Below are 22,852 nucleotides of genomic sequence, written 5' to 3'. Positions count from 1 at the left end.
TGTAAGTAACAGAAATGAAGGCTTATCCCACCTACCAGGGATGGTCTAGGTTTACTTGGTCCTGCCTCAGGACAGGGGGCTGGACCTGATGACTTCTCGAGGTCTCCTCCAGCCCTACATTTCTCTGATTCCTTCCAGCAGCGGTGAGGCACTGGGGAGCTATAGAAGCAGTCAGTTCTCTGAACAGCGCTGCCTCATGACACTGCAGTGTGAAGCTAGTGAGAGAGATGAATAACACAGCAATGAAAAGAGAAGCCTGCATGCCTGGAAGAGGAAGTGGAATAACCCAGTGGTAACAGATCACGGAACAGCAGGTGCACACAAGGGAGAAATAGGATTCTGTCATGCACACGCTCAGGGGGAAGTAAATTGGGGGAGGGAGATCCTGCCAGCTGTCCTTTAGGATGGGTGAGGCGCTGCGAGTGTCATGGGGCATGGGTAAGGCCCTACCAAATTCACGGTCCATTTGGTCATTTTAACGGTCATAGGATTTTTAAAATGGTAAATGTCATGATTTCAGCTATTTAAATCTGAAATTTCACGGTGCTGCAATTGTAGGGGTCCTGACCCCAAAAGGAGCAGTGAGGAGGATGGAAGGTTATTGTAGGGGGGGTTGCGGTGCTGCTACCCGTACTTCTGTGCGGCTGCTGACGGTAGCGCAGACTTCAGAGCTGGGTGCCCAGCGAACAACTGACACTCTCCAGCCACGCAGCTCTGAAGGCGTGCAGAAGTAAGGGTGGCAGAACTGCAGAGTCTCAATGCATGGATGAGATGGATGGTGTAGGGAGGAGGGGTTTAGATTTATTAGGAAATGGGGAAACTTTGGGGAAAGGGGGAGCCTATACCGGAAGGATGGGCTCCACCTAAACCCAAATGGAACCAGATTGCTGGCACTTAACATTAAAAAGGTCTTAGAACAGTTTTTAAACTAAGGGCTGGGGAAAAGCCAACAGGTGCGGAGGAGCACATGGTTCGGACAACCCTTAGGGGAGGATCTACTCATAGAGGCTCTCTATGCCCTAGTGAGGACGAGAGGATGGAAAGTGATAAAATACAGGTAGGGTCTGATCAGAAACAGTCAAATAAAAAAGAGTCCCATTCAATTACAATGTGTAATGGCAGACAGCTAAAAGGAGACAAGTTTTTAAAGTGCTTATATACCAACACTAGAAGTCTAAATAAGATGGGTGAACTAGAGTGCCTCATATTAAGTGAGGATATTGATCTAATAGGCATCACAGAAACTTGGTGGAATGAGGATAATCAATGGGATACAGGAATACCAGGGCACAAAATATATTGGAAGGACAGAACAGGTCGTCCTGGTGGGGGAGTGGCATTATATGTGAAAGAAAGCATAGAATCAAATGAAGTAAAAATTGTAAATGAATGAAACTGTACCATAGAATCTCTATGGATAGAAATTCCATGCTCGAATAATAAGAATATAGCAATAGGGCTATATTACTGACCACCTGACCAGGATGGTGATAGTGACTGTGAAATGCTCAGGGAGATTAGAGAGGCTATTAAAATAAAAAACTCAGTAATAATAATGGGGGATTTCAATTATCCCCATATTGACTGGGTACATGTCACCTCACGACAGGATGCAGAGAGAAAGTTTCTTGACACCTTCAAGGACTGCTTCTTGGAGCAGCTGGTCCTGGAACCCACAAGAGGAGAGGCAATTCTTGATTTAGTCCTAAGTAGAGCTTAGGATCTGGTCCAAGAGGTGAATATAGCTGGACTGCTTCGTAATAGTGACCATAATATAATTAAATTTAATATCCCTGGGGCAGGAAAAACATCACAGCAGCCCAACACTGTAGCATTTAATTTAAGAAAGGGGAACTACACAAAAATGAGAAGGTTAGTTAAACAGAAATTAACGGGGCACAGCACCAAACGTGAAATCTCTGCAAGCTGCGTGGAAACTTTTTAAAGACGCCATAATAGAGGCTCAAAGTAAATGTATACCCCAAATTAGAAAACATAAAAAGAGAACCAAACAAGAGCCACCATGGCTAAACAACAAAGTAAAAGAAGGAGTGAGAGGCAAAAAGGCATTCTTTAAAATGTGGAAGTTAACTCTTAGTGGGGGAAATAAAAGGAGCATAAACACTGGCAAATGAAGTGTAAAAATAGAATTAAGAAGGCCAGACAAGAATTTGAAGAACAGTTAGCCAAAGACTGAAAAATAATAGAAACATTTTTTTTTAAGTACATGAGAAGCCGGAAGCCTGCTAAACCACCGGTGGGGCCGCTGGACGTTCAAGATGCTAAAGGAGCATTCAAGGACGATACGGCCATTGCAGAGAAACTAAATGAATTCTTTGCATGGGTCTTCACGGCAGAAGAGGTGAGGGAGATTCCCAAACCTGAGCCATTCTTTTTAGGTGACAGATCTGAGGAACTGTCCCAGATTGAGGTGTCATTAGAGGAAGTTTGGGAACAAATTGATCAATTAAACAGCAATAAGTCACCGGGACCAGATGGGATTCCCCCAGGTGTTCTGAAGGAACTCAAATGTGAAATTGCAGAACTACTAGGTGTGGTATGTAACTTATCGTTTAAATCTGCTTCTGTACCAGATGACTAGAGCAGTGGTTCCCAACCTTGTTCCGCGGCTTGTGCGGGGAAATCCCCTGGCGGGCCGGGCCGGTTTGTTTACCTGTCGTGTCCGCAGGTTCGGCTGATCGCGGCTCCCAGTGGCCGCGGTTCACTGTTCCAGGCCAATGGGAGCTGCTGGAAGCAGCGTGGGCCGAGGGATGTACTCGCTGCCGCTTCCAGCAGCTCCCATTGGCCTGGAGCAGCGAACTGCGGCCACTGGGAGCCGCGATTGGCCAAACCTGCGGACGCGACAGGTAAACAAACCGCCCCGGCCCGCCAGGGGCTTTCCCCGCACAAGCGGCGGAACAAGTTTGGGAACCACTGGACGAGAGGATGGCTAATATGACGCCAATTTTGAAAAAGGGCTCCAGAGTGAGCATGTGGCCCAAGGGGATCCAGCGGATATAATGTACTTAGATTGCCAGAAAGCCTTTGACAAAGTCCCTCACCAAAGGCTCTTACGCAAAGTAAGCTGCCACGGGATAAGAGGGAAGGTGCTCTCATGGATTGGTAACTGGTTAAAAGATAGGAAACCAAGGGTAGGTATAAATGGTCAGTTTTCAGAATGGAGAGAGGTAAATAGCGGTGTCCCCTAGGGGCCTGTTCTGGGACCAGTCCTATTCAGCATATTCATAAATGATCTGGAAAAAGGGGTAAACAATGAGGTGGCAAAATTTGCAGATGATACAAAATTACTAAAGATAGTTAATACCCAGGCAGACTGCGAAGAGCTACAAAAGGATCTCTCAAAACTGGGTGACTGGGCAACAAAATGGCTGATGACATTTTATGTTGATAAATGCAAAGTAATGCAGATTGGAAAGCATAATCCCAACTATACATATAAAATGATGGGGTCGAAATGAGCTGTTACTACTCAGAAAAGAGATCTTCGAGTCATTGTGGATAGTTCTCTGAAAACATCCACTCAATGTGCAGCGGCAGTCAAAAAAGCGAACAGAATGCTGTGAATAATTAAGAAAGGGATAGATAATAGGACAGAAAATATCATGTTGCCTCTATATAAATCCATGGTACGCCCACATCGTGAATACTGTGTGCAGATGTGGTTGCCCCATCTCAAAAAAGAGATACTGGAATTGGAAAAGGTTAGAAAAGGGCAACAAAAATGATTAGGGGTATGGAATGGCTTCTGTATGAGGAAAAGATTAATAAGACTGGGACTTTTCAGCTTGGAAAAGAGATGGCTAAGGGGAGATATGATTGAGGTCTATAAAATCATGACTGGTGTAGAGAAAGTAGATAAGGAAGTGTTGTTTACTACTTCTCATAACACAGGAACTAGGGGTCCCCCAATGAAATTAATAGGCAGCAGGTTTAAAACCAATAAAAGGTAGTATTTCTTCACACAATGCACAGTTAACCTGTGGAACTCCTTTCCAGAGGATGTTGTGAAGGCCAAGACCATAAGAGGGTTCAAAAAAGAACTAGATACATTCATGGAGGATAGGTCCATCAATGGCTATTAGCCAGGATGGGCAGGAATAGTGTCCCTAGCCTCTGTTTGCCAGAAGCTGGGAATGGGTGACAGGGGATGGATCACTTGATGATTCTCTGTTCTGTTCATTCCCTCTGGGGCACCTGGCACTGGCCACTGTACGAAGACAGGATCCTGGGCTAGAAGGACCTTTAGTCTGACCCAGTAGGGCCATTCTTTTGTTCTTAATGCCGTGACCCCCCCTAAAATAACCTTGTGATGCCCCCCTGTGTCAGGACCCCCAATTTGAGGAAGGCTGGTCTCCCCTGTGAAATCTGTATAGTATAAGGTAAAAGCACACAAAAGTGCAGATTTCATGGGGGGAGACCAGATTTCATGGTCCGTGACGCGTTTTTCATGGCCGTGAATTTGGTAGGGCCCTACTCATGGGGATATGACACCTCCTACCTACAGCCCTGACCTGGGTGAGATGAGAAAGAACTGGGGGAGCTCGCTCACAAACCCCGCTTTTGCCTTCACTTACCAGGCTGTTTCTGTGTCAGTCTCCCTGATTCCTCACCTGGGCAGGCGCCTCTCCGGATCTGCCTTCTCTCAGGCGCTTGGAGATCTGGGACCCACGGCTCCTTCCCTTGTTGCAAACGGAAGATCAGGTCAGGTTTGGGAAGGGGCAGTCCTGCTCAAGGGGCAAAATCAGGGCGTGTCATGCATTGGGAGAGGATTTGTGACAAAGAAAATCCCTTTAATTTTTAACCTGACCCTGGGCTGTACTAGGGGGATGTGAAATCTGAACAGATGGGAACATGGTCACTGAGTCACCATGGGAGAAGCAGACAACGGTGGGAGGAACGAGTTACGTCCTCAGCAGGACTTTCCAGGATCTGTGCGCCTTGGGAGGACTTATTGACGAACACACAGCTCTGGTGTTAAAAATCTGTCTCTTTCTGAACCAGCAGAGCCCAGAGCCCCTCCCCACGGATGGAGCTAGTCCCAGGAAGGGAGGGGAACAGAGATGCTGAGTGTGTGTGAGTGAGACTTAATACAGGCAGGTCAACACGCTGCTTCAGGGCATAAATCCAAAACTAGAGGGATGAGAATGAATTAGCAGCTCCCTAGTATCTCTCAATCCCGCATTCATGGGAGGTGACGTGGAGGTAAAAGTGTCTCTCATGCTGGATCGTGAGACCATGGAGCCCATTCCCATGAAGTCAAACTGAGCAGGAAAGAACCTGACCTGCCTGGGCACACCACGGACCCCATGGCTTCTAATAATTGAGGGGACGGAAATCCCTTACCCAGCGAGGTCACCGTCTCGTAGTTCTCCTGCATGACGTCCCTGTAGAGGGCTCTCTGAGCGGGGTCCAGCAGAGCCCCCTGCCCCTGGGTGAAATACACAGCCACCTCCTCAAAGGTCACTGGCCCCTGAAACAGCAAGAGACCCCCACTCAGCACCTGCTGCCCCAGCCACAATCCCACTAGTCACAGTGGAGGAGGGCCGATAAAATGGAAGCTCTGGGGGCTCTCAGAGGAGCAGAATCCCACCCCGACCCTGCTCAGAGCAGCCAGGAGGCTTCAGGGTGGGGAGAAAGAGAGAGCTCCTTGTCCCTCCCAGCCGATGGAGGAGAGCAGGGGCCCTCCCGTTTATCACACACTTACTAGCCAGAGGCTGATACAGGAGGTCGAGCTCCTCAGCAGGGTCGAGGGACATGAATCCCAACCCCTTTCCCATTCCCAGTAGCTGGGGGTGAGGGGACGGGGCCTCACCACTGAGTGCCCCCTTCGTATTTCACAGCAGCCCCTGGCTAGTAGGTTCAGGCTCCAACACCGGGACTCTGGTCCGTTTTCCCAGCCCCATCCGGAGGGGTTGTTGCCTGTTCCAGCAATAGGAGAATTTCTACCTTCCCCCCAAAGGGCCTGTTCTGAAAATCGGGTCCCAGGCAGAACGCGTCCCAGGTGGCTTGTCACACCCTGTCCCCCTCCCTTCCTCTTCCAGCGTATTTCCTACCCCTTCCCTTCTAGCTCACACCCACCAGCAGCTCCCAGAAAACCCCACACCTAAGCTGGCCCTGCTGCAGCCAGTTCTCCTCCTCAGGGGATGGGGAAGAGGCGGGCGACCAGCAGCGAAACCACCCCTGAGCTCGGAAACCTTACTTCCCCTTCACCCTCACCCTGAGGATTCCTTGGGCGACACAGCCTCCAGGGACCCCTCGGAGACGGCTGCTCCGTCTGGCACCAGCGTGCCAATGCCCCTGGCAAGAAGACCCCCTCCCCCGTCTCCTAATACACCCGCTACAGAATTTGGTGCTGAAATGCTCCTTCTCCTCGTACCACAGCGAAAAGTCCTCCCCGCCCGCTCCGGCTCACCCCTCCACCCTTCAGCACAGCTGCGCCCGATGCAACGAATGCAGCTGGAGAGCATGCAGAACACGGCTGGAACTCAAAGAGGTGGAACACCATACAAACAGTGGCATGACCGCTTAGCCCCTCCTCTTGTCCATTTATTACGGCAACATATCACTGAGCCACCCCCAGAAGCTATTTAAGAACATAAGAATGGCCCTACTGGGTCAGACCAAAGGTTCATCTAGCCAAGTGTCCTGTCTTCGGACAGTGGCCAGTGCCAGGTGCCCCAGAGGATGAACAGAACAGGGAATCATCAAGTGATCCATCCCCTGTCACCCAGTCCCAGCTTCTGGCAAACAGAGGCTAGGGACACAATCCCCGCCCATCCTGGCTAATAGCCATTGATGGACCTATCCTCCATGAATTTATCTAGCTCTTTCTTGAACCCTCTTATGGTCTTGGCCTTCACAACATCCTCTGGCAAGGAGTTCCACAGGTTGACTGTGCGATGTATGAAGAAATACTTCCTTTTATTTGTTTTAAACCTGCTGCCTATAAATTTCATTGGGGGACCCCTAGTTCTTGTGTTATGAGAAGTAGTAAACAACACTTCCTTATCTACTTTCTCTACACTAGTCATGATTTTATAGACCTCCATCATATTCCCCCCTTAGCAGTCTCTTTTCCAAGATGAAAAGTCCCAGTCTTATTAATCTCTCCTCATACCGAAGTCGTTCCATATCTCTAATAATTTTGGTTGCCCTTTTCTGAACCTTTTTCAATACCAAGGTATCTTTTTTGAGATGGGACGACCACATCAGCACACAGTATTCAAGATGTGGGCGTACCATGGATTTATATAGAGGCAACATTATATTTTCTGTCCTATTATCTATCCCTTTCTTAATTATTCACAGCATTCTGTTCGCTTTTTTGACTGCTGCTGCACATTGAGTGGATGTTTTCAGAGAACTATCCACAATGACTCCAAGATCTCTTTCTTGAGTGGGGACAGCTCATTTCGACCCCATCATTTTATATGTATAGTTGGGATTATGTTTTCCAATGTGCATTACTTTGCATTTATCAACATTAAATTTCATCTGCCATTTTGTTGTCCAGTCACCCAGTTTTGAGAGATCCTTATGGAGCTCTCCACAGTCTGCCTGGGTCTCAACTATCTTTAGTAATTTTGTATCATCTGCAAATTTTGCCACCTCACTGTTTACCCCTTTTTCCAGATCTTTTATGAATATGTTGAATAGGACTTGTCCTAGAACAGACCGCTGGGGGACACCGCTATTTACCTCTCTCCACTCTGAAAACTGACCATTTATACCTACCCTTTGTTTCCTATCTTTTAACCAGTTATCAATCCACGAGGGCAACTTCCCTCTGATCCTGTGGCAGCTTACTTTGCGTAAGAGCCTTTGGTGGGACAAAGGGACTTTGTCAAAAGCTTTCTGAAAATCTAAGTACACTATATCCACTGCATACCCTTGGGCCACACGCTTGTTGACCCCCTCAAAGAATCCTAGTAGATTGGTGAGGCATGATTTTCCTTTACTAAAACCATGTTGGCTCTTCCTCAACAAATTATGTTCATCTATATTTCTGACAATATTGTTCTTGATTATAGTTTCAACCAGTTTGCCCGGTACTGAAGTCAGGCTTACAGGCCTGTAATTGCCGGGATCACCTCTGGAGCCCTTTTTAAAAATTGGCTCACATTAGCTATCCTCTAGTCATCTGGTACAGAAGCTGATTTAAATGATACGTTACAGACTACAGTCAAAACAACGAGGAGTCCTAACAAATTTATTTGGGCATAAAATTTTGTGGGCTAGAACCCACTTCATCAAATGCATGGAGTGGAAAATACAGGAGCAGGTATAAATACACAGCACATGAAAAGATGTGCCAGCAATGCCCCTCTGCCTTGTCCATTGGCCAAACCTGACAGTCTCTATGCAAAAGAATAAATGGACACAAATCTGACATCAGGAATTATAACATTCAAAAACCAGTAGGAGAGCACTTCAATCTCCCTGGACACTCAATAGCAGACCTAAAAGTGGCAATTCTTCAGCAAAAAAACTTCAAAAACAGACTCCAACGCGAAACTGCAGAACTGGAATTAATTTTCAAACTGCACACCATCAAATTAGGCCTGAATAAAGACTGGGAGTGGTTGGGTCATTACAAAACCTAATTTCCCCCATACTAATTTCCCACTACTGTTACTCACACCTTCTTGATTGACAGAGCCAGAAGAGTACCCAGAAGTCACCTACTACAGGACAGGCCCAACAAAGAAAATAACAGAACGCCACTAGCCATCACCTTCAGCCCCCAACTAAAACCTCTCCAACGCATCATCAAGGATCTACAACCTATTCTGAAGGATGACCCATCACTCTCACAGATCTTGGGAGACAGGCCAGTCCTTGCCTACAGACAGCCCCCCAACCTGAAGCAAATACTCACCAGCAACCACACACCATACAACAGAACCACTAACCCAGGAACCTATCCTTGCAACAAAGCCCGTTGCCAACTGTGCCCACATATCTATTCAGGGGACACCATCATAGGGCCTAATCACATCAGCCACACTATCAGAGGCTCATTCACCTGCGCATCTACCAATGTGATATATGCCATCATGTGCCAGCAATGCCCCTCTGCCATGTACATTGGTCAAACTGGACAGTCTCTACGTAAAAGAATAAATGGACACAAATCAGACGTCAAGAATTATAACATTCAAAAACCAGTCAGACAGCACTTTAATCTCTTTGGACACTCGATTTGGACACAGACCTAAAAGTGGCAATTCTTCAACAAAAAAACTTCAAAAACAGACTCCAACGAGAGACTGCTGAATTGGAATTAATTTGCAAACTGGATACAATTAACTTAGGCTTGAATAAAGACTGGGAGTGGATGGGTCATTACACAAAGTAAAACTATTTCCCCATATTTATCTGCCCCCCCACCCGCCCGCTGTTCCTCAGACATTCTTGTCAACTGCTGGAAATGGCCCACCTTGATTATCACTACAAAAGGTCGCCCTCAACCCGCTCTCCTGCTCGTAATAGCTCACCTTACCTGATCACTCTCGTTACAGTGTGTATGGTAACACCCATTGATTCATGTTCTCTGTGTAGATAAATCTCCCCACTGTATTTTCCACTGAATGCATCCGATGAAGTGAGCTGTAGCTCACGAAAGCTTATGCTCAAATAAATTTGTTAGTCTCTAAGGTGCCACAAGTCCCCCTTTTCTTTTTGCGGATACAGACTAACACGGCTGCTACTCTGAAACCTGTCACACCTTCTTGTCAACTGTTTGAAATGGGCCACTCTCATTACCACTATAAAAGTGATTTTTCCTTCCTTGGTATCCTACTGTTAATTGAGTTGTCTCGTTAGACTGACCTCCCACTTGGTAAGGCAACTCCCACCTTTTCATGTGCTGTGTTTTTATACCTGCTACTGTATTTTCCACTCCACGCATCTGATGAAGTGGATTCTAGCCCACGAAAGCTTATGTCCAGATAAATTTGTTAGTCTCTAAGGTGCCACAAGGACTCCTTGTCGTTTTTGCTGATACAGACTAACATGGCTACCACTCTGAAACCAGACTAGAGTCAGTGGTTCTGCAATTTCACATTTGAGTTCCTTCAGACCTCTTGGGTGAATCCCATCTGGTCCTGGTGACTTATTGCTGTTTAATTTACCAATTTGTTGCAAAACCTCCTCTAATGATACCTCAATCTGGGACAGTTCCTCAGATCTGTCACCTAAAAAGAATGGCTCAGGTTTGGGAATCTCCCTCACCTCTTCTGCCGTGAAGACCCATGCAAAGAATTCATTTAGTTTCTCTGCAATGGCCGTATCGTCCTTGAGTGCTCCTTTAGCATCCTGATCGTCCAGCGGCCCCACCGGTTGTTTAGCAGGCTTCCGGCTTCTCATGTACTTAAAAAACATTTTGCTATTTCTTTTTGAGTCTTTGGCTAACTGTTCCTCAAATTCTTTTTCGGCTTTCCTAATTTTATTTTTACATTTCATTTGCCAGTGTTTATGCTCCTTTCTATTTTCCTCACTAGGATTTAACTTCCATGTTTTAAAGGATGCCTTTTTGCCTCTCACTGTTTCTTTTATTTGTTGTTTAGCCACGGTGGCTCTTGTTTGGTTCTCTTACTGTGTTTTTTAATTTGGGGTATACATTTACTTTGAGCCTCTATTATGGTGTCATTAAAAAGTTTCCACGCAGCTTGCAGAGATTTCAGTTTTGGCACTGTACCCTTTAATTTCTGTTTAACTAACCTTCTCATTTTTGTGTAGTTCCCCTTTCTTAAATTAAATGCTACAGTGTTGGGCTGCTGTGGTGTTTTTCCTGCCACAGGGATGTTAAATTGAATTATATTATGGTCACTATTATGAAGCAGTCCAGCTATATTCACCTCTTGGACCAGATCCTAAGCTCTACTTAGGACTAAATCAAGAATTGCCTCTCCTCTGGTGGGTTCCAGGACCAGCTGCTCCAAGAAGCAGTCCTTGAAGGTGTCAAGAAACTTTCTCTCTGCATCCCGTCGTGAGGTGACATGTACCCAGTCAATATGGGGATAATTGAAACCCCCCATTATTATTACTGAGTTTTTTATTTTAATAGCCTCTCTAATCTCCCTGAGCATTTCACAGTCACTATCACCATCCTGGTCAGGTGGTCAGTAATATAGCCCTACTGCTATATTCTTATTATTCGAGCATGGAATTTCTATCCATAGAGATTCTATGGTACAGTTTCATTCATTTACGATTTTTACTTCATTTGATTCTATGCTTTCTTTCACATATAATGCCACTCCCCCACCAGGACGACCTGTTCTGTCCTTCCAATATATTTTGTGCCCTGGTATTCCTGTATCCCATTGATTATCCTCATTCCACCAAGTTTCTGTGATGCCTATTAGATCAATATCCTCATTTAATAGGAGGCACTCTAGTTCACCCATCTTATTATTTAGACTTCTAGCATTGGTATATAAGCACTTTAAAAACTTGTCTCCTTTTAGCTGTCTGCCATTACACATTGTAATTGAATGGGACTCTTTTTTATTTGACTGTTTCTGATCAGAACCTGCATTTATTTTTTCATTTTCCATCCTCTTGTCCTCACTAGGACACAGAGAGCCTCTATGAGTAGATCCTCCCCTAAGGGATGTCCGAACCATGTGCTCCTCCGCACCTGTCGGCTTTCCCCCAGCCCTTAGTTTAAAAACTGTTCTAAGACCTTTTTAATGTTAAGTGCCAGCAATCTGGTTCCATTTGGGTTTAGGTGGAGCCCATCCTTCCTGTACAGGCTCCCTCTTTCCCCAAAGTTTCCCCATTTCCTAATAAATCTAAACCCCTCCTCCCTACACCATCATCTCATCCATGCACTGAGGCGCTGCAGTTCTGCCTGTCTAACTGGCCCTGCACGTGGAACTGGGAGCATCTCAGAGAATGCTACCATGGAGGTCCTAGACTTCAATCTCTTACCTAACAGCCTAAGTTTAGACTCCAGGACCTCAATCCTATCCTTGCCTATGTCATTGGTACCTACATGTACCACGACCACTGGCTCCCCCCCAGCACTACACATAAATCTATCTAGACATCTCGAGAGATCCGCAACCTTCATACCAGGCAGACAAGTCACCGTTTGGTTCTCCTGGTCATCGCAAACTCAGCCATTTATGTTTCTAATGATCGAATCACCAATTACTAATATCTGTCTCTTCCCAATAGCATGAGTTCCCTCCCCCGGAGAGGTGTCCTCAGTGCGAGAGGATACCAGAACATCATCTGGAAGGAGGGTCCCAACTATGGGATTGTTTCCCTCTGCTCCAGTTAGATGCTCTCCTTCCCTGGGACTTTCATCCTCCTCAACAGCACAGAAAGAAAGAGATTTTGGAGTCACTGTGGATAGTTCTCTGAAAACATCCACTCGATGTGCAGGGGCAGTCAAAAAAACAAACAGAATGTTGGGAATCATTAAGAAATACTTCCTTTTGCTTGATTTAACCCCGCTGCCGATTAATGTCATTGGGTGACCCTGATTCTTGTGTTATGTGGAGGGGTAAATAACACTTTCCTGTTCACTTTCTCCATCCCAGACATGATTTGATAGATTTCTATCCTACCCCTGCCCCTCCCCTTTAGCTGTCTCTTTTTCCAACTCAACAGTCCAAGTCTTTCTAATCTTTCCTCCTAAGGAAGCTGTTCCACCCCCTAATTGCTTTTGTTGCTCTTCTCTGTACCCTTTCCAATTCTAATGTATCTTTTTTGAGATGGGGTGACCAGAACTGCACGCAGTAGTAAAACTCTGGATTTATGTAGACACAATATGATATTTTCGGTCTTGTTACCTATTCATTTTCTAATGGTTCCTACTGTTCTGCTCGCTTTTTGGACTGCTGCTGCACACTGAGCAGATGTTTCCAGAGAACTAACCACAATGACGCCAAGATCTCTCTCTTGAGTGGTAACAGCTCATTTAGACCCTATCATTTGGTAATTATAGTTGGGATTATGCTTCCAATGTGCATTACTTTGCATTTCTCAACATTGAATTTCATCTGCCATTTTGTTGCCCGGTCAGCCAGTTCTGAGAGCTCCCTTTGTAACTCTTTGCAGTCAGTCTTGGAGCTAACAATCTTGAGTAATTCTGTATCGTCTGCAAACTGCCATCTCACTGTTCACCTCTTTTTCTAGATCATTTATGACTATGTTGACTGGTCCTAGTACAGACCCCTGGGGGACACCGCTATTTACCGCTCTCCATTCTGAAAACTGACCATTTATTCCCATCCTTTGTTTCCTATCTTTTAACCAGTTACTGGTCCCTGAGAGGACCTTCCCTCTTATCCCTTGGCAGCTTACTTTGCTTAAGAGCCTTTGGTGAGGCACCTTGCAAAGGCTTTCTGAAAGTCCAAGTACTCTGTATCTACTGGGTCACCCTTGTTCCCATGCTTGTTTACCCCCTCAAAGGATTCTTCTAGATTGGTGAGATATGATTTCCCTTTACAAAAACCATGTTGACTCCTCCCCAACTAACCATGTTCATCTATGTGTCTGATAATTCTTAGTTTCAACCAATTTGTCCAATACTGAAGTTAGGCTTACCGGCCTGTAACTGTCAGGATCGCCTCTGGTGCCTTTCTTAAAAAAATCTGTGTTATATTAGGTTTCAGAGTAGCAGCCATGTTAGTCTGTATCCATAAAAAGAAAAGGAGGACTTGTGGCACCTTAGAGACTAACCAATTTATTTGAGCATGAGCTTTTGTGAGCTACAGCTCACTTCATCGGATGTTATATTAGCTATCCTCCAGTCATCTGGTACAGAGGCTGATTTAAGTGATAAGTTACACTCCACAGTTAGTAGTTCTGCAATTTCACATTTGAGTTCCTTCAGAACTCTTGGGGGAATCCCATCTGGTCCTGGTGACTTATTGCTGTTTAGTTTTATCAATTTGTTCCAAAACCTCCTCTAATGACACCTCAGTCTGGGACAGTTCCTGAGATTTGTCACCTAAAAAGAATGGCTCAGGTTTGGGAATCTGCCTCACATCCTCAGTCATGAAGACCGATGCAAAGACTTTATTTAGCTTCTCCCCACAACTTGGTCCTCCTTTAGCACCTCGATTGTCCTGCGGCCCCACTGACTGTTTGGCAGGCTTCCTGCTTCTGATGTACTCAAAAAGCTTTTTGTGTCTTTTGCTAGTTGCTCTTCAAATTCTTTTTGGCCTGCCTAAATATACTTTTACATGTGACCTGCCCCAGTTTATGTTCCTTTCTGTTTTCCTGAGTCTGATTTAACTTCCAATTTTTAAAGGACACCTTTTTGCCTCTAAGCAACTCATTTATGTTGTTTAGCCATGGTGGCTTTTTTTTCTTTTTGGTTCTCTTACTGGTTTTTGTTTTTTAAAATTTGGGCACACATTTAATTTGAGCCTCTGTTATGGTGGTTTTAAAAAGTTTCCATACAGCATGCATGCAATTCACTCTTGTGACTGTTCCTTTTATTTTCCGTTTAGCTAGCTTCCTCATTTTTGTGCAGTTCCTCTTTTTTAAGCTAAATGCTACTGTGGTGGGCTTCTTTGGTATTTCCCTCCCAAGGATGTTTCAATTTAATTACATTATGGCTGCTGTTGCCGAGCAGTTCAGCTATATTCACCTCTTGGACCAGATCCTCGCCACCACTTAGGACGAAATCAAGAATGGCCTCTCCTCTTCTGGTTCTAGAACTAGCTGCTCCCAGGAAGCCGTCGTTAACGGAGTCTGGAAATTTTATCTCCGTTCAGAGGTGACATGTACCAAGTCAGTACAGGGATAGTTAAAATCCCCCATTATGAGTGAGTCTTCTATTTTTGTAGCTTCTCTAATCTCTCTGAGCATTTCAGAATCACCATCACCATCCTGGTCTGGGGGTTGGTAGTATATTCCTGCTGCTATATTCTTCTTATTCAAGCATGGAATTTCTATCCATTGAGGCAGAAATTGGCTAACAAACTCTTATTGTATTACTTACAAGTAAACCCATGGGTGAACTCAGGTCCTGTTCATCTAGAGGTGCTTTCTCTACCCTCTCAAGCCCAGGAAAAATCTGATTATAGATCCCAGTTCAGAAATCCGTCTCAGAAGCTGCTGAGTGCTACTTCCTCTGAATGGGGTCTGAATGCCACCTTCCCTGTAACCTGGATTCCTACAGACCCCGAAGCGCTTTTCTCTGGTGCAGCAGTGTGCCATTTATGTATGCAGCACATGCCCCAGAATTCCCAAAACACGTGGTTCGATGGGCGTCCTGTGGGTTGAGGGACGATTCCGTCCAGCCCCTGAACGTGCATTGTCGAACAAAGCGGCGTCCTCCCCACATGAGACCACGCCGCATGGAGGACTCCATTTTGTGGCACGTCGCTAGGGCATGCAAGCATAGCACTGAATCAGCCGTGATAGAGCAGAGCTGGTGGACTCTTCATCAGGATGGAAAGTTTAGCGCAAAATCTGTTTGCTAAAAGTGGCCGCATGCCTTACTACAAAAGCCATGGCACGCCACTGCTCTGGTGTCTGGAGAGCCCATTCCTGGCACCTTCAGCCAGGTCCTGGAAAATCCCCCTGCTAGCTAGTAAGCCCTAATTCTCCCCCAACCTCCCTCCCCGCTCCCCTCGCCAAACTGCTAGCATTGGAAAAACATTCTACGGTGGCTTGTGGCAGCCAAATGGGCCTTTGTAGACTCCTCAGCCATTAAATAACTGTCTCATCACCAACCACAGGCTTTACTTCCCACCACCCCGTACCTAAGCTAACATTAACTCACTGCATTACCTGACATTCTCCACTTAAGAATCAGCGGATGGGGAAAGGCAAGGGCAAGCAAACTGTGACGGGGCAACCAAAAAGAATGGCTAGCAACTGCTCCCGGTAGCAAGTTGTGCCAGCGAACAGTTTATAAAATTAGAGTGAATGCCACAAATGGTTTCTGACTGGAATTGGCTACTTTGCTGTTACTGAGCTTTCTCCAGCGAATTGAATGCCCCCAGTAATGTGCCCAAGGTGCATCTGCTCACTGCTTTAAAGAGGGGCAGCAGGGGAGCGATGGGCAGAAATTGACCCAGGGATCGTAAAACAGATAGGGGCAGATGGGTTGCAAAGTGGCAGGGAGGAAAACCCCTAGAATAGGAGGGGTTGCAGAGGGGATGAAAGTTACCACAAACAGGCGAAGTAGGCTGAGGGTGGTGGATGGGCTTTTGTTCCTCTTTAGGTAGCATATCTCAGCCCCGACCCCCATGGCTGTGGTGTTGAAGTCACAATGCGGCCCACCACATAGATACAACGGCTCTCCTCCATCTGAAATGAGGTCTCAAGCTGTTGAAGGAGGCTGGATTCGGTGAAGGGGTTTGCACATCCACCACCCTAACTTATTTTGGAATTCTTGTTCATGTCTTTGGTGTGAAAAGAATTCCTCATTCATTTACACAGGTGTCAGCTGCCTGCATAGAGCCTCACGGATCCCTCGGGAATCTGTCTTATCTGCTCTTCTGATTGTCTCAATGGTGATCCACTGCCAATGTAGATTCATTCCATTGTTTTGTGTATTTATTTAAATGGTGGTTTTATGACTCATTGTCCTTAGCCCACCAGGTTTTAGCTTGGTTAACAATGTGTAGATGGATGTCACCGTGCCACTTAATGTAGGGTTCACAGGAAAGGATCACTGAGGCTAGAAGCTAAGCAATCCCTTCATAACAGTGTTTTGTAGTATAACGTGTCCTATATTCTTATTCTGATCTGGTAATTTACCATTTTTAATTTCAAAATCACCTTTTTTCTTCCATTTCCCATTCCCGTTTACACCCAAGGATTGTATTAGCGCTTTCTGTCACAGCATCACACCGGGAGATCGTGTTGAGTTGATCCTAGGGCCCACTAGGACCCCTAAATCCATTCCAGAGTCACTGCTTTCCAAGATACAGTCTCTCCCCCCTCCTCTCCTCCAGTCTGTAGTTATGACCTCAATTCTCTGGGATAGATCTTCAAAGCTATTTAGGGTACCTAAAAATGCAGCTCCTGTAAGTGCCACACAGTTCAGGTCACCACTGTGCTAGGAGCTGTACAAACCCCAAACAGGCCATTTGCGCCTTTGAAAATCTGCCCCAAAAATCTTAGCTTAGACAAGGTCTTAATTCTTTTTTTTAAAAAAAATCTTGATCTAACAGACACTTTCCCTCTGCAGTTTGTATGTATTCCACTTTGTTGGGCATTTGCTGCTTCTGAAGGAACTCAAACCAGTTTGTACAAACAGTTATCCAAAAAAATACTGTATGTTGATATAAATTATTCAAGCCAGATCCCCAGCTGGTGTCAATGGATCACAGCTCCACCAGCATAAACGGGACCAGAGCCCCAGCTGGTGTCATGAGAACATAAGAATGGCCCTACTGGGTCAGACCAAAGGTCCATCTAGCCCAATGTCCTGTCTTCGGACAGTGGCCAGTGCCAGGTGCCCCAGAGGGAATGAACAGAACAGGGAATCATCAAGTGATCCATCCCCTGTCGCTCATTCCCACCTGCTGGCAAACACAGGCGAGGGACACCATTCCTGCCCATCCTGGCTAATAGCCATTGATGGACCTATCCTCCATGAATTTATCTATTTCTTTTTTGAACTCCTCTTATGGTCTTGGCCTTCACAACATCCTCTGGAAAGGAGTTCCACAGGTTGACTGTGCGATGAATGAAGAAATACTTCCTTTTATATGTTTTAAACCTGCTGCCTATTAATTTCATTGGGTGACCCCTAGTTCTTTTGTTATGAGAAGGAGTAAATAACACTTCCTTATTTACTTTCTCTATACCAGTCATGATTTTAGAGACCTCCATCATATTCCCCCCTTAGCAGTCTCTTTTCCAAGCTGAAAAGTCCCAGTCTTATTCATCTCTCCTCATATGGAAGTCGTTCCATACCTCTAATCATTTTTGTTGCCCTTTTCTGAACCTTTTCCAATTCCAATATATCTTTTTTGAAATGGGGCGACCACATCTGCACGCAGTGTTCAAGGTGTGGGCATACCAGGGATTTATATGGAGGCAACAGGATATTTTCTGTCCTATTATCTATCCTTTTCTTAATTACTCCCAGCATTCTTTACACTTTTTTGACTGCCGCTGCACATGGAGTGGATGTTTTCAGAGAACTATCCACAATGACTCCAAGATCTCTTTCTTGAGTGGGTACAGCTCATTTAGACCCCATCATTTTATATGTATAGTTGGGATCATGCTTTCCAACATGCATTACTTTGCATTTATCAACATAAAATGTCATCAGCCATTTTGTTGCCCAGTCACCCAGTTTTGAGAGATCCTTTTGTAGCTCTTCACAGTCAGCCTGGGTCTTAACTATCTTTAGTAATTTTGTGTCATCTGCAAATTTTGCCACCTCACTGTTTACCCCTTTTTCCAGATCATTTATAAATATGTTGAATAGGACTGAACAGGCCCCTGGGGGACACCGCTATTTACCTCTCTCTATTCCAAAACCTGACCATGTATACCTACCCTTGGTTTCCTATCTTTTAACCAGTTACCAATCCACGAGGGGAACTTCCCTCTGATCCTGTGGCAGCTTACTTTGCCTCAGAGCCTTTGGTGAGGGACTTTGTCAAAAGCTTTCTGAAAATCTAAGTACACTATATCCACTGCATACCCTTGGGCCACGCGCTTGTTGACCCCCTCAAAGAATCCTAGTAGATTGGTGAGTCATGATTTCCCTTTACTAAAACCATGTTGATTCTTCCTCAACAAATTATGTTCATTTATGTCTGACAATATTCTTCTTTTTTCTTTTGCGAATAGAGACTAACCCAGCTGCTATAAAAAAGGTTTCAGAGTAGTTTCAACCAGTTTGCCCGATACTGAAGTCAGGCTTACAGGCCTGTAATTGCTGGGATCACCTTTGGAGCCCTTTTTAAAAACTGGCGTCACATTAGCTATCCTCAAGGCATCTGGTACAGAAGCTGATTTAAATGATAGGTAACAGACTATAATTAGTAGTCCTGCGATTTCATATTTGAGTTCCTTCAGAACTCTTGGGTGAATACCATCTGGTCCTGGAGACTTACTGCTGTTTAATTTATCAATTTGTTCCAAAACCTCCTCTAATGACACCTCAATCTGGGACAGTTCCTCAGATCTGTCACCTGAAAAGAATGGCTCAGATTTGGAAATCTCCCTCACATCCTCAGCCATGAAGACCCATGCAAAGAATTCATTTAGTTTCTCTGCAATGGCCGTATCGTCCTTGAGTGCTCCTTTAGCACCTCGATCGTCCAGTGGCCCCACCGGTTGTTTAGCAGGCTTTCTGCTTCTGATGTATTTTAAAAAAAAAATTTTGCTATTATTTTTCAGTCTCTGGCTAACTGTTCCTCAAATTCTTGTTTGGCCTTCCTAATTCTATTTTTACACTTCATTTGCCAGTGTTTATGCTCTTTTCTATTTTCCTCACTAGGATTTAACTTCCACGTTTTAAAGGATGCCTTTTTGCATCTCACTCCTTCTTTTACTTTGTTGTTTAGCCACAGTGGCTCTTTTTCGGTTCTCTTACTATATTTTTTAATTTTGGGGTATACATTTACTTTGAGCCTCTATTATGGTGTCATTAAAAAGTTTCCACGCAGCTTGCAGAGATTTCACTTTTGGCTCTGTACCCGTTAATTTCTGTTTAACTAACCTCCTCATTTCTGTGTAGTTACCCTTTCTGAAGTTAAGTGCTACAGTGTTGGGCTGCTGTGGTGTTTTTCCTGCCACAGGGATGTTAAATTGAATTATATTATGGTCACTATTACGAAGCAGTCCAGCTATATTCACCTCTTGGACCAGATCCTAAGCTCTACTTAGGACTAAATCAAGAATTGCCTCTCCTCTGGTGGGTTCCAGGACCAGCTGCTCCAAGAAGCAGTCATTTAAGGCAGCAGTTCTCAAAGCCGGTCCGCCGCTTGTTCAGGGAAAGCCCCTGGCGGGCCGGACCGGTTTGTTTACCTGCCGCGTCCGCAGGTTCGGCCGATTGCGGCTCCCACTGGCCGCGGTTCGCCGCTCCAGGCCAATGGGGGCTGCGGGAAGCGGCGTGGGCCAAGGGACGTGATGGCCGCGCTTCCCGCAGCCCCCATTGGCCTGGAGCGGCGAACCGCGGCCAGTGGGAGCCGAAATCGGCCGAACCTGCGGACGTGGCAGGTAAACAAACCGGTCCGGCTCGTCAGGGGCTTTCCCTGAAAAAGTGGCAGACCGGCTTTGAGGACCACTGATTTAAGGTGTCAAGAAACTTTCTCACTGTATCCCATCCTGAGGTGACATGTACCCAGTTAATACGGGGATAAATGAAATCCCCCATTATTATTATTGAGTTTTTTATTTTAATAGCCTCTCTAATCTCCCTGAGCATTTCACAGTCACTATCACCATCCTGGTCAGGTGGTCAGTAATATAGCCCTACTGCTATATTCTTATTATTCGAGCATGGAATTTCTATCCATAGAGAGAGATTCTATAGTGCAATTTAGTTCATTTTAAGATTTTTACTTCATTTGATTCTATGCTTTCTTTCACATATAATGCCACTCCTCCACCAGGATGACCTGTTCTGTCCTTCCGATATATTTTGTACCCTGCTATTACTGTATCCCATTGATTATCCTCATTCCACCAAGTTTCTGTGACGCCTATTATATCAATATCCTCATTTAAGATGAGGCACTCTAGTTCACCCATCTTATTATTTAAACTTCTAACAATGGTATACAAGCACTTTAAAAACTTGTCTCCTTTTAGCTGTCTGCCTTTACACGCTGTAGTTGATTGGGACTCTTATTTGACTGTTTCTGATCAGACCCTGCCTGTGTCAATGGATCACAGCCCCACCGGAATAAATGGGGCCAGATCCCCAACTGGTATCAATAGATCACAGCTCCACCGGAATAAACGGGACCAGATCTCTAGCTGGTGTTAATGGATCACAGCTCCACTGGAATAAATCAGGCCAGATCCCCAGCTGGGGCATATTGACCACAGCACTGTTGACTTCATGGATACAACGAGGAGTACTTGTGGCACCTTAGAGGCAAACAAATTTATCTGGGCATACGCTTCCGTGGGCTAAAACCCACTTCATCCGACTAAGGCGGCTACCACCCTGAAAACTGATTTTACACCAGCTGAGGATTTGCCCCCCACAAAACACACATTTTGCACGGATTCCCCTAGTCCCTGCGAGGAGGTGACCATTCACCCATAACAAAGAAGAGCCATTAATTAATAAATAAATAAATAAAGCACCACAAAAATCAAGCTGAGCCGATCTTCCAAATTAAAATCCCCCGTCAAGGGCTCCGGGGGCTGGGACAGTTTAAGCAGAGTCTGCAGAGCATTTAGCGAGCAGGATCAGCTGCAGGCTGGGGGTCCCTGGATGGGATGGGATGGGATGGGATGGGATGGGAAGGGAAGGGCTCTCTTACCTTCGCTCCAAGTGGAGCAGCTCGGCTCCTCCGCGGGAGGTGTCTTCCTCCTGGATCTGGGGTCCCAGCTCTTTTCCTGGGGGGGGGGGGGGGGCGGAAGATCCGTCTGCCCTACAGGGAAAGTCCTGGGCAGGCCGAGGTCTCTGAACTGGGATGGAAGAGCCGCTGGGGAAGCGGCAGGGATGAGACTCCCTCGGGATGACCCTCGCCCCTCTGCAGCCGTGGGGGGGGGGGATCTTGCACGGGGCCAGCGGCGATCAGGGGCTACACTGTAGCGGCTGAACTGCACTTCCTGCTGCGGGGGCTGGGGGTGACCTCCCGTCACCGCCCCCACCCCAGCGCCTCCTGGGTCCTAGCGGGCACTCGATTGCTTTGCCGCCAGCCAGCCCCCCCGCCTGCCTCTGGGGTGCAGGCAGCGTCTCCCAGCCTTGCACTGGGGTGGATGAGCAGGAAGGGGGGCGGGGGGATTGAAGGGTGGGGAGAGAGGGTGACACAGAGGAGGGAGGGGAGCATGCTTGCGGTTGGGGGGGGGGGGTGTTGTTAGAAAAATGTAACCCCCGTTCCTGCCTCCTGAGGCACGCTGTGGGTCCCCTTGAACTACAGCAGGGGCGAGCAAACTTCGTGGCCACATCTGGGCATGGAAATTGTAGGGCGGGCCAGGAATGCTCATGAAATTGGGGGTTGGGGTGCGGGAGGGGGTGAGGGCTCCGGCTGGGGGTGCGGCTGGGGATGAGGGGTTGGGGTGCGGGAGGGTGCTCCGGGCTGGGATCGAGGGGTTCGGAGGGAGTGAGGGGGATCAGGGCTGGAGCATGGGAGGGGGCCAAGGGCACAGGCTCTGGGTGGTGCTTACCTCAAGCAGCTCCCAGAAGCAGCGGCATGTCCCCCCTCCGGCTCTTGCGCAGCCAGGCAGCTCTGTGCACTGCCCTGTCCACGGGTGCTGCCCCGCAGCTCTGATTGGCTGCGGTTCCTGACCAATGGGAGCTGCAGGGCAGTGCTTGGGGCAGGGGCAGTGTGCAGAGCCTCCTGGCTGCCCCTACGCATAGGAGCCAGAGCGGGGACATGCCGCTGCTTCCAGGAGCCACACAGAGTGGGGCAAGCCCCTGACCCCTCTCCCCAGCTGGAGCACCACAGCAGGGCAAGTCCTGGACCCTGCTCCCTGGTGGGAGCTTGAGGGCTGGATGCGGTCCCTGGGCCATAGTTTACCCACCCCTGAACTACAGAGAGATGTGGAAATCCCCCCATAACATGCTGGCAAGCACATGTTTACTCCATCAGGTCTAAAAGGTCTGAGGGGACCTTGTCATGTGTTAATGAACAGTGGAGAGGGTGATCCTGTTATCATGAATCATAGTGTTAGGGTGATCCAGATAGCAAATGTGAAAAATCGG

General features: G+C 46.5%; 2 protein-coding genes across 2 annotated transcripts in view; both read right to left on the bottom strand.

Moving 5' to 3' along the window:
• The window catches only part of LOC142069296 (uncharacterized), a 46,733-nt gene that overhangs the window by 1,831 nt on the left and 22,050 nt on the right, over positions 1 to 22,852 (bottom strand). The window lies entirely within an intron of this gene.
• Positions 42 to 21,774, bottom strand: LOC142068394 (zinc finger protein 707-like). Its single transcript, XM_075119962.1, has 4 exons — positions 21,465 to 21,774; positions 5,365 to 5,491; positions 4,596 to 4,745; positions 42 to 215 (listed from the first exon to the last, which is right to left on the bottom strand). Exons 2-4 carry the CDS (start codon positions 5,396 to 5,398, stop codon positions 172 to 174), a joined length of 228 nt encoding a protein of 75 aa, XP_074976063.1. The 5' UTR covers positions 5,399 to 5,491; positions 21,465 to 21,774; the 3' UTR covers positions 42 to 171.

Source organism: Caretta caretta, chromosome 14 (assembly GCF_965140235.1).
Source record: "Caretta caretta isolate rCarCar2 chromosome 14, rCarCar1.hap1, whole genome shotgun sequence".
Classification (NCBI taxonomy): domain Eukaryota; kingdom Metazoa; phylum Chordata; order Testudines; family Cheloniidae; genus Caretta; species Caretta caretta.
Note: the sequence above shows the minus strand (reverse complement) of the source record. Positions and strands in the feature narration are given on the sequence as shown.